Source organism: Globicephala melas, chromosome 4 (genome assembly GCF_963455315.2).
Source record: "Globicephala melas chromosome 4, mGloMel1.2, whole genome shotgun sequence".
In the NCBI taxonomy this organism is placed as follows: Eukaryota; Metazoa; Chordata; class Mammalia; order Artiodactyla; family Delphinidae; genus Globicephala; species Globicephala melas.
The window spans coordinates 30804551-30820954 of NC_083317.1; the positions used below are offsets into that span (position 1 = coordinate 30804551).

At 33.3% G+C, this 16404-nt stretch overlaps 1 protein-coding gene across 15 annotated transcripts in view; it reads left to right on the forward strand.

Annotated features, from left to right (window-relative positions):
* The window catches only part of ROBO2 (roundabout guidance receptor 2), a 1648891-nt gene that overhangs the window by 1519319 nt on the left and 113168 nt on the right, over window positions 1-16404 (forward strand). For 11 of the 15 annotated variants that reach the window (XM_060297904.1, XM_060297910.1, XM_060297901.1 and 8 more), the window contains one exon: window positions 1874-1885. The exons of the other annotated variants lie outside the window; for them this stretch is intronic. In XM_060297904.1, coding sequence (XP_060153887.1) covers window positions 1874-1885 — 12 coding nt within the window. The remainder of the gene's footprint in view (window positions 1-1873; window positions 1886-16404) is intronic. 15 annotated transcript variants of the gene reach the window in all.

The window sequence follows — 16404 nt, forward strand, 5'->3', positions numbered from 1 at the left end:
AACTTTTTTAAAGTGGCTCCAAAATGAGTGAACACAAACTGCATATTTATAAACATATTTTTTCCCATTTTTCAGTTGCTTAAATTGGCTTTGCATAAATCAAAGTTTCGTTGGGAAAACTATCTTGGTTCTAGAGCAATAAAGCTTTAATTTTTTTGGAATTTTCCTAGACTAAGAAATATATTTTATTTCTTTAGAACATGATTTATCACCATGTTTTTTTCTTTTTCTCTCTTTACAATCATAGACTCAAAATGCCTTTTTGTTTCTAAAGGAAACATTATGTTTCAGATTCAGCTGGAGGTGGCACCTGAAAATGCAAATTCAAAAGTGAAACACAAAGTACTTTTACTACTAGACATTGGCAAAATCAAGAGAAATCTCATCAGTCAGAATAAGGCACAACTTCATTACGTTAGTCTGTTGTTTTGTTCTTAGTTGTTATTTTTGTGCCCCCCCAGAAAAAGAAAGAAATTATTGTGCATAGTTCAACTTACTTTCTCCCTCTTGCTATAGTAAACCCACTATAGACTGTAGGACACACTAGAGTTTCACTAAGCCAGAATTTTCATTCAGCTGCTATGATTGCTTTAGTCTTCTTTGAGTTGTATTACCCCCCCCCCTTAATTGTGAATAATATTCTAAGACCATGAATCTCATAGAGAATAAACTCCAATATAGTTTCAAAGATTGCACAGAACTAGAATTGTGATGTATTTGTTGAGTGAATGAAGGTCTATAAATATGGTTTCAATGGCTATATCTATCTCACCATGCCAACAAGTCATCAAGACAAAACTACTCATAAGTTCAAGAGTTACACTGGGTTCACACTGGAGCTTTACCCACTGGGGTATGGATGAAACACTTGTTTGCTGAATAAATTTGTATTTTGAAATGTAAGATTTAATAAAAGTTCAAACGCTACTAAATCTATTTCTTCTTCATTTGAAAATGGGACCATATGTTTTATATTTGTCCATTGCTTTTATATAAAGTGGTTTACTATCTAAATTGATTTGGCATTATTCTTTTTAAAGAAAGTATTATTAAGCCCATGTGTGTCTCTTACAGTTTCTGTGCATTAAAAAAGGGGGCAGTCTATGACAACTGATTTTAGTGATTGAAAGTTATAGAATAATAAAAAATAACAATAATTTGTTGAAGCAGCAGTTTGAAAGCCATTCTCAGTATGGACAAGAATCTATTTGTCAGTCATTGTTTCCTGCCTTCTGCCAAAAAAAGAAAAGAGCTTAACAGTAGTTAGAGAGCTACTCAGTTGAAATCTCTAAGGATGTTCCAACCTATCTGTTATATTTTCATCTACCCTGTCCACGGATGAAAAGTGATGTGATCTTAACTTATTACTGGCTGAAACGCAGCGTCAGGGGCTTTTCTGTAGTCCTTGTAATGGTTCTGACTAACCATGCTTAAAATCCAATTGCTATTTAAATCAGACAGCAAGGCCTTCTTTTATTGACATGACATTTGCTAGCCTGTGACTTGAATAGTTATATTCATCAGGTTCTTAACTTTGGGGTAACACAAGGCTGTTTAACTCTAAAAAGATCTTTGAAATAATAACTATAGTAAATGATGATGACAATAAGACCTTATGTAAAGTATCTCTCAAATTGCTTAGAGTTAATCTCTGTGTGCAAAGTAATTATTTTCTTAGAGTTCTATTTATAATTACGTTCAGTTTTTATCAAGCTAGGACATCCTGTTCATACTTGAATAATGAGACTAGAAATCACCCTACTGTCCATACTTAAATGTAACATTACACATCATGCATTCTGATAATTTTCTTTTCTTTCTTTTTTTTTAATTTCTTTTTTATGTTCTCACCACACCATTGTAATGTCTACAGCTCGCCCTGTTGGTAAGTAGCCATCCTTCTATCCATTTCGCATGGCTTTGTACAATGCTTCATAGCTCATGCATAGTAGGATATGACTGAATGAAATACATTTGTTCACCCCTGTTAAAATATTACTTGAGGGACGGTCTGCTGTAAAAGTTGCTCCTAACTTTTTCATCACTTTACTAAACCATTTTGTAGTGGCTTTTTGTTACTTAGCAATTAATAGGTAACAATTTTCTTGTAAAAGAATATATGAAGGATGAATATTATAAACTTCTAACTTTTCTTGAGAAAAATACAATACTTCCTTTTTCTTGTGTGTATAAAATATTCAATTATTAGTTATGTTTGATATTCATTAATATAAAAGATTATGAACTAAATTAAGAAGTTCTATTATTTTTATGCACTTTTATTTTAAGCTGCTTAGAGTCTGCTCTCTGTAAGGTTATTTTTTACTGCTGCATACTTATTATCTGCATGCCTACTTAAAATTTAGTAGAATGCTTCAAGTTACTGTAAGTTGATGCTTACACTAAGGGGAAAAGGGAGGGATGAGCCATGTTCTTTGGCATGAAAAGTTTGAATATATCTTTTTCTTCATTTGGCTTTGCAAAACTGAAGTTAACAGCTTGCGCTTGCAGTAATTTAAGTGGTAATTATTTGTAAACAAAAATAAAATATTTTCAAATGTATTGATAAACTTTCTGCATCTCTTTTAAAGTTTTGCTTAACCTACCAAGAAATGTGTTTGAATAAAAGAAATCTTGGTAATTGTGTTATAAGTAAATAAATAGATATATGCATAAATGGATGGGTAGGTGAATGAATAAATTAATTTAGTACATTGCTTCTTTAATATACCAAGAGATACTTTAATAAGTTTTTCAATTTGACACAGCTTTATAAATGGTCCACCTAACTTCAAAAGCTTTCTTATTATACTGGCTTGACATTGTTGACATTTGACGTATAGCCATCCAGACTCATAACATTTTTCCCCCGTTGGTTGAAACATTCACAAACATTATTGTTATGTAATGTACTCTTACATGGCTAGCAAATACAATAAGTAGAACTTTGGCTTCCCAATCTGAATTTCTGCTCTGCCATTTCTGAGCAGTACTTCCTTTGTCAGTTATTCAACATCCCTAATGCCCAATCACTTCCTCTATAAAATGGAGAGAAAAGCTCTGACGTATCAAAACTGCTATAGGAATGAATTGAGTTCAAAATTGATCATATATGTGAAAAAGTTTTGTATGCCAACATTTGTTAACACATTCCTAGTTTCTGAGACATACATTATTTCACATTTCAATATTTTTGAAGTATGCTTATGGCTTATGATTAATTTGAACATAAACTGCAGGCATTTTTTCTTAAAATACAATTATTAAATTGATCATGCGTTTTACAATTGATGCTGTTAGAAAATTAAAGAATATACTATAGTTTAAAATTTTTTTGCATTTGTAAGAATTCATATTAATAATAACTTTACATATCTATGGTATGACATCTAAAATGAAGAAGTAAATGGGAAAGAATAAGATAATAACTTCATAAATTAACAGGAAAAATCACATTTAAATTATAGATCTTTATATATAGAAGCCTTATGCTGATAAACCATGACCACTTGATTTGTATTATTTCACAAGCTCCTGGAATATAGAACAATATGTTAATAATTTCCAATATATTAAAACTCATGAATAAAAAAAATCTTGTTTAGAAAATGTGATATGCACAGAGTATTGAGATATATTTGTCGCCTACAAGGCATTTCAAAAGTTATTTCTGTTTTTTATTCTTTTTTGAAATGATTTCTTAAATTCCCATTGGACTGGAACTAAAGAATAGCTTCTTGACACATTGTACTTTATTCTGGGAAAGTCTGTCATTTCATAAATCTTTCTTAAAATGGCTTATGACAGTGCTCAGAAATATGAAGAACTATACTTTAAACTTGACAACTACTATTAATTTGGGAAACTGAATGTTTGATATGCTCTTATTGGATCACCAAAGAAGAGACTGATAATGTGGAAATTAGCCTGCTTTTTCTTTGCATCAACTTTTTACATCAATTTTAATTCAGGAAGTATAGATATGCCAACTTTTATTGTAAGGTGAGAAGCTACAAATTAAGTAAACTCATGAATTAAATATTCAAATAATAGAAAACTACATTAATATTTGTTACTAGACTAAAAGTTTTTTAACTTTGAGCTCTTAGCAATAACATAATCAGTATTCTACAAAGTAGAAACCACAGAAGGGGGAGAAAATCCATCTTCCGATTCTAGTATAAATTATGTGAAGAACTATGTACCAACTATGTAAAATTTAGAGAGAGTTCAAGGAGTAGTTCCTGTCTAAAGCTTTTAAAAGAAAATTAGAAATATATGCACATTCTGGAATACTAACAGATTCAGAAACCAATCACTATGTTACCTACCAGATGAAACTTGATTGTCTGTGTGGAAAGCCAATTTAGAAATCATTTTAAACCTCCAAACTGGATGACTCTTATAAGCTGCATTTGAGTCAGAGAATTGGAAACTCTATGCAACTTACAGTTGGAATAAACACCTTCTTGCCTGTACTTTTGAGAGTGTAAGAAAACTCTTGATTTTGAGGATCATCAATGTGGGAAGTCCTACTGAAAGCAAACAATCACATACTTGCCAATGGAGCAAAGTAGTCTCCAGATTTCACTTCCTCATCTGCAATGTCATCAACACCTCAGAAAGAGTCCTGGAATGTAACTTCCCTAGCTGCTTTTTACCACAAAATCTAGACAAATGCCACTTTGATCGTTAAAAATCCACCAACCCTTCTTGCAGTTTTGACTTTTTACTGTTCCAAAGGCATTCTTTATATGAGAGCAAAAGTACATCCTAGGACAGAGTTAAGTCTGAATGCTGAAATATTCATTTGTTTGTTTGGAAAACTCTGTTGATGAGGGAACTGACAGAAGAAAAGGGTCTAAATAGAGATAAATATCTTGCTTCCTATACCCATCTGTCTTATTTTCTATTGGAAGTCTTTCCCAAGCTTAAAAATAAAAAAGAACATCTATTTTGGAGATGGGCAACACATTTTTTCCTAGCAGCAACTCAAAACATAATGAATAATTTGGAAAAGGACTGTCAAACCTACCAGCTGCCTTGCTTGAGAAGCTGAGGCCTGCTCCATTTTGTGTCGTGTATACCATATGCTAGCTGGTGATAGCCTCCAGTATGGAAACTAAAAACTGAGTATATCAGGTGAAACTCATTTAAAATATCAAAAACAAATTGACAATACACAACTTTATGGAAACTTCCAATTATTTCCTAGTTTAGTAAATCAAAAGTATGTTTCTTTTTATAGAATATAATTGGCCACAAGAGTGTATAAGTATTGAGAAATATGTATGTTTTTGGCAAAATTCCCATCTTTTATTATTATTATTTTAAAGAAGCAGCCACTATTCTAAACAGAAATCTATAGGGACATATTTTTTCAATCTTTTAACTGTCTAAACACAAAAAATTAACATGTCTTCATTTTAGAAAGTTCTCCTTTGAGTTGAAGTGGAGTTTGCTTTATAACATGCTCTGAAACATTTTATTGAGGCCACCAAAAGATCCAGTAAAAAGTGAGTGACTGAAAAACTTCATTCAGGAAAAAATAGAAATCAGATAATGCTTTAAAAATAATGCAACTGGTGTTTTCAACACCCCTACCCTCCACCCCACCTTGAAATTTGGAAAGTTTAATGTGCTGGATATAATTCAACTTAATATTGGAAATATTACAGGTTTTTAAAAATCAGAAACTAGGTGGATATTATATACGAATCCTTTCATGTCGAGATCCACTTTTGTGCAAAAGGCATCCTGAGTGTATCTTGGAAGGAAACCTCTTGGAAGGAAACCTATACTTTTATTCTCTTCAGCCTTTCTTCTTTGGGCAAGGTGTTACCCCATGACCTGAGGTGATCATCTCTCTCCTAGGAGCCCTTGATGTTTCCTACATCTGGCGCTGATTAGCTACTTTATGCAGTGTCCCGTTTAATTTTTATTAAGCATCACGTTTTTCATTGCTCCATATGTTTTGATTAAATTGTAGGTTAAAAAATGCATTGTATTTTGTCTTGTATATTCTAACAGAGTTCCCATAATGTGAAACATTTAAAATATCTTTAGCTCATACTAATTTTTCAAGTGAAAAACAAGTAGTGGTTACTTCTTATGCTTGGCTGGTTTTAGTCACTGACTTATTTCTTTTGGAAGCACCTTGTGTGTTTGACAATGTCTGTTCAATGCCTCTAATTTGAAGGGTAGGTATAAAATTATTGAGTCATACTTTCTTTTCTCAGACTTTCGTGAGAATGTTTTATTGGTTTTGTATTGAATGGTACTATAGGGAAGTACAAGACTTACAGAATATTTTTATCCTCAGCTGGGATACCCTTTTATGAATACAAATATGAATACCAATGTATTCCCTTCTTCTATAACTTTGCTGGGTTATACCTTGGGCCTGATCACCCTGTGTCTAATGTTCCTGGGACAGCACGACCCCTAGAATCTGCAGATTCATCCTTTAATTTACTCTATTTCAAAATGGTTTCTTCTGTTTTATCTCTGAATACTTTTTCTGTCTCACTTGTTTTTCTCAAATACATCAGTTATATTGGCTTTCCTTTGTCTCAGTTCCATATTTGTTAACTTCTCTATAATAATTTTGAAGTCATCATTCTTTCACATTGTATTATTTCTTAATGCGTATTTATCACCTTCCTAACTTTTTCAATTGCAGTTATCATTTTTTCTTATTTCTAAAATATATTTCTTTAACTTACTTTAACTTTTAGTTCATTTCCTTGATAAGCTTGAACAAAGTATTCTTCTTCACTTGTGTTTTAACGCCTTTACCCCTTTTTGAGAATTTTTTGTTTGTTTCTTTTTTAAAGAGAGGCCCTGTTGTACATAATTCTATTTAGACTATGGACAACTATTTATTCTAAAGTATTTCTGTGTTTCCTTGGGTTATTTTTGGACGATATAAATGCTTTATCTCCCTTTGATTAATTGATTATGTTCTTTTCTGTCATTAATTAGTAAGTAATTAGTTAATATACAGTTTGCTTTATTTTATTTTACGTAGATCCTGTTTTAGTCCCTATTTGATTATTAATCATCTAGTTAACTGCTGAAAGCTAGGGTTTACATGTTTGGAGAAGAGAAAGTGAAAAGTATCAGGGTCAACCTCTACTTGAACTCTTATCTGGAATATTTTTTCAAAAAACATGTCATTTTCTCCTTGGTAAGCTAGTGATTCTAGTAATACACAGCAAAACACTTTATGTTACAAACTCTCTGTATTCCATAGGAAACACTCTTCATCTTCCTTCATACTCCCTGCTTTGTAATGGAGATGGTTTTTCCTAGTTTTACTAGTTTTCTACTGCTGCATAACAAGTTACCACAAATTGAATGACTTAAACAGCAGCCGTTTTTTAGGCCGCAGTTCTGTAGATCAGAAGTCCAACCAGACTCAATTCGGTCCTCTTTTTAGCATTTCACAGGCTAAATCAAGATGTTGATCAGGCTGGGCGCTTCTCTGGAGACTCTCCAGAAGAATCTACTTCAGAATTCATGCAGGTTGTTGGCAGTATTGAGTTCTTTGAGGTTGTATGATTGAAGTCCCCATTTCCTTGTTGGCTGCCAGCCAGAAGTTGCTCACAATTCACTTGCTAACCTTTGCGCATGGCTGCCACAGCCTTCAAAGTCAGCAGTGATCCCTTGAATCCTTCAGGTGCTTTGCTCTGTATCTCTCTCACTTCCCAGTCTGCTATCAGCTAGAGAAAATTCCCTGATTGAAAGGTCTTATGTGATTGGGTTAGGCCCCTAAACTAATCTTAAGGTCCCTAAGACCTGTCTTAAGGTCAACTGATTAGTTACCTTAATTACATCTGCAGAATCCCTTTTGTCACATAACATAACATAACCATGGGAGTAACTCCATGAAGGGAAGGTCATGGGGGCCCCCTTAAATTTTCGCCATCCATAGTAGGCTTGGCTTTTTCTTTCCTTCAATACCTTCTCTCCAGACTTCTTAATTTTAGTTGGTTATCTGCAAAGTCATGTCTCATATTTCCCAAGTCTCCTTCTTGACTCTAGATCTCCTTTCTTTCTATCAAAGGATCATGGATTGGGTTCTCACAGTATTGACAGAAATTTTTTGTGAAATTGGCATTGATAGAGGATTGTGGGTGGGGCTAGCTGTTGCTCACCTTGCATCCTCATTTTCCTCCAGATTTGACCTTGTTTGGCAGGGGTACTTCACAATTTGTGGTTTGAGGCAATGGTAGTTTTTCCATATTATTCATTTATTTTGTTATGGTCAATAGAGGAAGGTGGAACAATAAGCCTTTACTCCATTACTCATTAATTTTGGGATCTATCCAAATGAAAATAAAATAAATTGTTAACTTAGTAGTTAAAAGTACTATAAATATCAAATATCTCAATAATGTAAATATTCTGGCTAGAAACAGTATTATGAGATTAGTATTAAGAGATTTCACTGGCTATTGCCAGAAAGAAATAGCATCAATATTTTAGTCACACCTTCTTAGAAAGTAAAAATTTTCATTTTTATAAGTTATAATAATTTGTTGACAGAAAGATATCATCATATCTATTTACATATGTATATACTGTAAAATATATATCATGATGTGCATTACACCTAAATATTATATGCATGACATTTGAATTACTGCACTATTTATCTAAACATATTAAGTGTCACTCAAGGGAATAGTACATAATTAGATTCATTAAAATATATAAACTACCAAATTAAATTAAATTTTGAGTTAAAATATGTCTGAAAGCTTTTTTAAATCTCTTATGGCAAACATGGCTTCCCAGATTCACTGAGGCTATTATTTTCATCTCCCCTCAAAACTATTAGCTCTTTGTCAGTAAATACATTGTTGTATTTATCTTTCTGCTGCCTCTAGGTCTAGCATAACATTTACATGTGGGAGGGGCACGCCAAATGTTGGTGCAGTTAATTGATACACACATATGCATACATAGGTAATACTTGCCTCGAAAATGTTTATGCAAGCAGTTTTAAACAGTGCTATAAAAAGATTAAGCAACATTAATGGTAACAGGCCAATCATATAGTCCCCATTCTGCTAGTAGGAGATAAAATACAACAAAAAAGAAGGCACTAATGAGTTAGGATGGTGCCTTACTAAGCGTGTAATTAATGTTATTAAGAAACATTGCAGTTGCATATTAAAATTCCGTTAACTAAGCAGCCCTTCAGCTTCAGTACATTTGTTCCTTGCTTGCAAGTTTCCCCCCCTTTTTTTTTTCTTCTGATTGGCATCTTCATGCAGTCTTTTTCTAAAAAAATGAGATAATGGGATGTGATCAACCTTTGTGGTTTAGCTAGAGTGCTGACATGACAGTTCTGGCAAGTTGACAGGTTAAGTGAGTGAAAATGGATGTCTTGTCTCACCATTTACATGAAGAGCCATTTTTAAGCTATAGTTTTACCTCCTCACCTCCACACTTACAACCTCTTCTACCCACAATACTGAGAACTCTAGCTTTCCCAGTTAGTATCTGGAGAGGACTTTTTTCACCACTACTTGAATTACTTTTCTTCTGCTGGTGAAAATGAGATCTTTTTCAAAAATAATGTAAATATTGCCTCATTCAATGATTCATTAGTTTTTAAATTAATTGTATTTTCCTTGAAAATTAACAGTCCCTTGAAGAAAACAAAATTTTATTATTTTATTTTCTACTCAGTATTTTAGTTCAGAAAGCAAAGTAGAGAAGCAAAGCTTGATTGGTGAAGGACAGTATAATATGGGAAAATGTGATTTACAATTCAGAATTTGTTTAAATTTAATTTTTTTCTTAATTTGTAACTTGTAGAGTTCAAAAGTTTATGAAATTTGCATGTTAGATTTCAGAATGATTTCCTATAGTTACATGATTTTCTGTACTTGCCTATAATTTAAGTGCAAATGTAATAAAATCTAAAATGATCTGTAAACATATCCAACTTAGTTACTTTATGAGTTAGCTATTTCATTTATTACAATATAGAAATATTTAATACCATTAGAGGATCAAGTTGGACTTGCTAAAGCCAGTAAAGACCATTTACACAGAAAAATACATGGTTCCACCAATATAATCCTTCAGTTTAACAAACAGACTTACCTGCTTTTCTAAAGGTGTCAGTGAAGCCAGGTGATGGTAATGGTGCATTGGTGCAGTCTGGAAAACTTCTATCTCTAACATAATGCATGTATTTTTCCCTCTGTGAGGAACAACCTCACACCCTTCCTTTCTTACCTACTTAATCTCAAAAGAACAAATCTCTCTCTCGCTCTCTCTTTTTCTCTTTCAATGCTTTCCCCAACTGTTGGAGACAGACTGAGTCAAGTTACTCTCGTAATGGTGGGACATCCTGTATTACAGCAATTACCATGTTCATCATGTTGTGTCATGCTTGATTGTTTGCATGTGAGTTTCCTCTGGTAGGCGGTAAGTTCCAGAGAACAGAGATTTTAGTACCCTCAGACCCTGACACCATATAAAACCAGTAAATGTTTGCTTAAAATAATTAAACACGATTATGAGTGAAAGTGCCAACAAACATCTGAATTCATTTCTAGTACAAATTTATAATAATAAATTATTATTTTTATATTTATTTAATAATTTATTAATAATAATAATTTTTATTTATTTATTTTTTCCAGTAATATGTTGCCTTAAAAAAATTAAGGTCAAATATGGCTATATGATGAATTGGGAGATTGGGATTGACATGTATACACTAATATGTATAAAATAGATAACTAATAAGAACCTGCTGTACAAAAAATAAATAAAATAAAATTCAAAAATTAAAGAAAAATTGGCTATGTGGTGGAGCTGTTTATTATAACACTGTTTTTATATCCATGCAGTGAGATCTTAATGTGCAGGGTATTTTGAACCAAATGAGTTTATCCTTTTCAAAGGCATTCTATTTATTCTAGATAATTGTAGAATTATTTCATTTTTATATTTACATTGCTCATTTTCAAGGAGAAGCATATTATCTGTGACTGTACATTTAAGAACATGGTTTTAATCACTGTCACAAAACATACACATACTTTTTTGTGTGTACGTCACATTATCACCAAAACTCAGTACCTTTGACCCTCTTTGGAATTACTTTCCCAGTTATTATAAATGTCAGTTTAGAAGGTCACTTACATTATTTTATAGTTATACTATATAACACATTTGACTAGCTTCATGGCCTACTTTATTCATCAGATTTTGAACAACCATGAGTAACTTTTAGTTTTCACTATTATATGAACCTTCAAAAATTAGTCTTCCCACAATCAATAAATTCCACAACAGTGGTTAAAAAATATAAAGAGTATAGCTGCAAAATTGGAACACGTCTTTACTCATACAAGGATTGAATGCAGTTTGTACATGCGAGGGCTCTCATAGGTGGAGAGTAGAATATGAAATCTAAATAGATGAAGAATCTAAAGATTTTGATTCATTTCAGTCATTTTATTTTTTTGACCACTATACTTTCCATATTTATGAAAACAGCAGACTATTTAGTAGTTTTACATTTTCATTTTGACATTAGGAAAGCATATATATATATATATATATAAACATATATATTGAGAGATAGATTATTAGATTATTGTTGAAAAGAGGTATAGATATTGGTTTTTGTTATGGAATAAGAATTTTTAATATTAGTTAGAAGTAAGGTAATGGCTGAGAAAGAAATCACAGCACTCATCCAGAAGAGTTATTGCCATGGACTCAGTAAGAAAATGATTAATTTGAAAGGTAGGTAATTTAGCAATTTGATCGTTTATATTCCTGAAAAATAGTGAACAAAATGTGATTAAATGGGGTTTATAAAAATGTTCATTTTAAATCCTATATCCCTAAGTTATATTTTTCATTATAAATTCATTACTTCCTCTGGTATGGATTATGTGTTAATAAGTTTCAAATCAAATATTTTTATGACATTATGCATTTTCAGTATTATTAACAGAAATTCTTTTGAAATCAAGTGAAGTGTTAAATAGTAAAAATTAAATAGAATTAAATAAGTTGAAGAAACAATCATTTATCAATTAGAAGCCAGCCTGTTCTGATTACTGAGTAAACATTCATCTCTTACTCCTGCTCTACATTTCATGTTAATGAAATGAATTTTTGCTATTTCTTGTTGCTGAGGCTAAGCCTATTAACTAATTTCTTTTGCAGGAACTTTTAGAATTGGTAAACATTTTTTATGCTGTTTTTGTCACTCTGGGGTGGTGGCTACTCATTTATAGTCTTTAAGTTATAGATTTTCATTTGGTATATTGGGCATTCTTTACAGAGGGGCATATAAGAATCAGTTAGGAAAATTTTTCAAACATATTTTCTTTGACTTCTCCCCACCCAAATTACTATAATAGTGAGTTACTGTCACTGGTAAGAATGCATCGTATTCTTTAGTATGAGGAGATGGGAAAAAGCGAAAGTATTTGCTTTAAATCAAGAATTTTATTTAGTGTTCACTATTTGGAGATTTTCCAGGCCAAATTAAGATACCATTTCATTGCAAAATAGTAGACAGCACACCATACCACTAAGAGTTTACAATGGAACAGAAGAATCAAGGCACACAGGCAGGGGGAACAAATAGAGAAACAAGACAATACAAGCAAGGGCAAGTACCTTAAGTGGGAAGAACACAAGAAAAGTACAAGATTAGAGTGTGTTCAGGTTAATCGTTGTCGACAAGGTGGATCAAAGGATAATAGATATCAAGATGGATTAACCACTAGAACAAGCAAATACGCATGCAAGTGATTGAAAGTAGACTGGTCTGCTGAAATGTTGGAGCCAGTTTGGGGACAGGTGAGCATCAGGATGGTAAAACCCTGGGCCAGCTGATGGAAGACAACATGCTACACAGAGGAGAATGATGTGCAAGCATTGCAATGGCAAGCAATAGAAAAAGCACTGTAGGTTTTTGAATAAAGAATCACTTGAAATAAGTATACTTAAGAAAGGTTGTACTTACAGGTGGCGCAGAAAGAGCAAGATTATAGGTTTTATGTACTTTAACAATAAAAGCAATTATTTAGGAAAAACATGTTATGATTTTAACAACATTATACCATATTGGAAATTATAGCATATAATTCTTACCCTTCCGTTTGGTAATGACATGACAGATTCTCAGTCATATGGCTTGAAGTGAACCATATGTGTTTAAGAGGTCCAACTATATCAGACGGATCAGAAGTCAAGTCCTTCCTCCTATCTATTGATTTAATCCTTAAAAGCCTTCATGAGATTCAATTTTCTGGTCTTTACATCATAATGATAGAAGTTAAGATGTAAGGCTCTTTGAATATTAAATGAGATAATGCCTGTGGATGGTTTAACACACCTCCTGGTACTTAATAAGCACTCAATTAATTTTAATTATTGTTGTTGTATTAAGCAGTTTTCAACTTGCAGATCTTTAAAACAAGCAAATGATGGAGGAATGTGTGTTTCAAATATGCTTATAGAATATATTATAATTTAACATGCAAAAAATATTAAATAGCAAAAAAATTTTATACTTGAGTTTAGGATACAAAGTTCATAATCTTTATTGTTACAGAAGAAGAAGCTTATTCACTCAGGTGCAAAATTGTACCCAAAGGAAGAGCTGCTGAGTGTGCCTATAGCGACCCTATCACATGTTAATGTATGCAACTTCTTCATGACTGTTTCCATGTTCATGTCTTCCATAGAAAGTCATATTTTCCTGTAAAAACAACTCTGAACATGATGTGATCACCTTTAGGGTCCCCCCATCCCACATCTCCAAGCCCACCTCATGCAAGGCCTATGCTTCCTACTCGTGTTCGGCCATCTGATTTCCATATCAGCCACTCACTCACAGCAGCGGGCGTTAGCGTAACAGAGCTGTAGCGTGACTTTGATTGAAGCCAGCTTGGGCTGAATGCAGTATCAAAGCATAACCTAGCAGAAATCAAATCTAATTCACTGTGCATTGTATTTAAATTTTCAAAAACACAGTTTTGGGTGAACAGTACCAGACCCCTAATCTCTTTTTTATTTTTCCTGTGTCTTCTTCTAAGACTTTTTATTTTATTAGGTCTTATATTTAGTTTCTTGATAAAATTTCCTTAATTTTTTTAAACATCTTTATTGGGGTATAATTGCTTTACAATATTGTGTTAGTTGCTGCCACATAACAAAGTGAATCAGCTATATGTATACATATATCCCCATATCCCCTCCCTCTTGCGTCTCCCTCCCACCCTCTTTATCCCACCCCTCTAGGTGGTCGCAAAGCACTGAGCTGATCTCCCTGTGCTGTGCAGCTGCTTCCCACCAGCTATCCATTTTACATTTGGTAGTGTATATATGTCCATGCCACTCTCTCACTTCGTCCCAGCTTACCATTCCCCCTCCCTGTGTCCTCAAGTCCATTCTCTACATCTGTGTCTTTATTCCTGTCCTGCCCCTAGGTTCATCAGAACCATTTTTTTTTTAATTCCATATATATCTGTTAGCATACGGTATTTGTTTTACTCTTTCTGACTTACTTCACTCTGTATGACAGACTCTAGGTCCATCCACCTCACTACAAATAACTCAGTTTTGTTTCTTTTTTATGGCTGAGCAATATTCCATTGCATATATGTCCCACATCTTTATCCATTCATCTGCTGATGTACACTTAGGTTGCTTCCATGTCCTGGCTATTGTAAATAGTGCTGCAATGAACATTGTGGTACATGACTCTTCTTGAATTATGGTTTTCTCAGGGTATATGCCCAATAGTGGGATTGCTGGGTCGTATGGTAGTTCTATTTGTAGTTTTTTAAGGAACATCCATACTGTTCTCCATAGTGGCCGTATCAAATCACATTCCCACCAACAGTGTAAGAGGGCTCCCTTTTCTCCACACACTCGCCAGCATTTATTGTTTCTAGATTTTTTGATGATGGCCATTCTGACTGGTATGAGTTGATACCTCATTGTAGCTTTGATTTGCATTTCTCTGATGATTAGTGATGTTGAGCATCCTTTCATGTGTTTGTTGCCAATCTGTATATCTTCTTTGGAGAAATGTCTATCTAGGTCTTCTGCCCATTTTTGGATTGGGTTGTTTGTTTTTCTGATATGGAGCTGCATGAGCTGCTTGTAAATTTTGGAGATTAATCCTTTGTCAGTTGCTTCATTTGTAAATATTTTCTTCCATTCTGAGGGTTGTCTTTTTGTCTTGTTTATGGTTTCCTTTGCTGTGCAAAAGTCTTTAAGTTTCATTAGGTCCCATTTGTTTATTTTTGCTTTTATCTCCATTTCTCTAGGAGGTGGGTCAAAAAGGATCTTGCTGTGATTTATGTCATAGAGTGTTCTGCCTATGTTTTTCTCTAAGAGTTTTATAGTGTCTGGCCTTACATTTAGGTCTTTAATCCATTTTGAGTTTTTTTGTATGTGTGGTGTTAGGAAGTGTTCTGATTTCATTCTTTTACATGTACCTGTCCAGTTTTCCCAGCACCACTTATTGAAGAGGCTGTCTTTTCTCCATTGTATACTCTTGCCTCCTTTATCAAAGATAAGGTGACCATGTGTGCGTGGGTTTATCTCTGGGCTTTCTATCCTGTTCCATTGATCTATCTTTCTGTTTTTGTGCCAGTACCATACTGATTACTGTAGCTTTGTAGTTTAGTCTGAAGTCAGGGAGCCTGATTCCTGCAGCTCCGTTTTTCTTTCTCAAGATTGCTTTGGCTATTTGGGGTCTTTTGTGTTTCCATACAAATTGTGCAATTTTTTGTTCTAGTTCTGTGAAAAATGCCATTGGTAGTTTGAGAGGGATTGCACTGAATCCTATAGTATAGTCATTTTCACAATGTTGATTCTTCCAATCCAAGAACATGGTATATCTCTCCATCTGTTTGTATCATCTTTAATTTATTTCACCAGTGTCTTATAGTTTTCTGCATACAGGTCTTTTGTCTCCTTAGGTAGGTTTATTCCTAGGTATTTTATTCTTTTTGTTGCAACGGTAAATGGGAGTGTTTCCTTAATTTCTCTTTCAGGCTTTTCATCATTAGTGTATAGGAATGCAAGAGATTTCTGTGCATTAATTTTGTATCCTGCTACTCTACCAAATTCATTGATTAGCTCTAGTAGTTTTCTGGTAACATCTTTAGGATTCTCTCTGTATAGTATCATGTCATCTTCAAACAGTGACAGTTTTACTTCTTCTTTTCCCATTTGGATTCCTTTTATTTCTTTTTCTTCTCTGATTGCTGTGGCTAAGACTTCCAAAACTATGTTGAATAATAGTGGTAAGAGTGGGCAACCTTGTCTTGTTCCTGATCTTAGAGGAAATGGTTTCCATTTTTCACCATTGAGACAGACCTCTAATCTTAATTG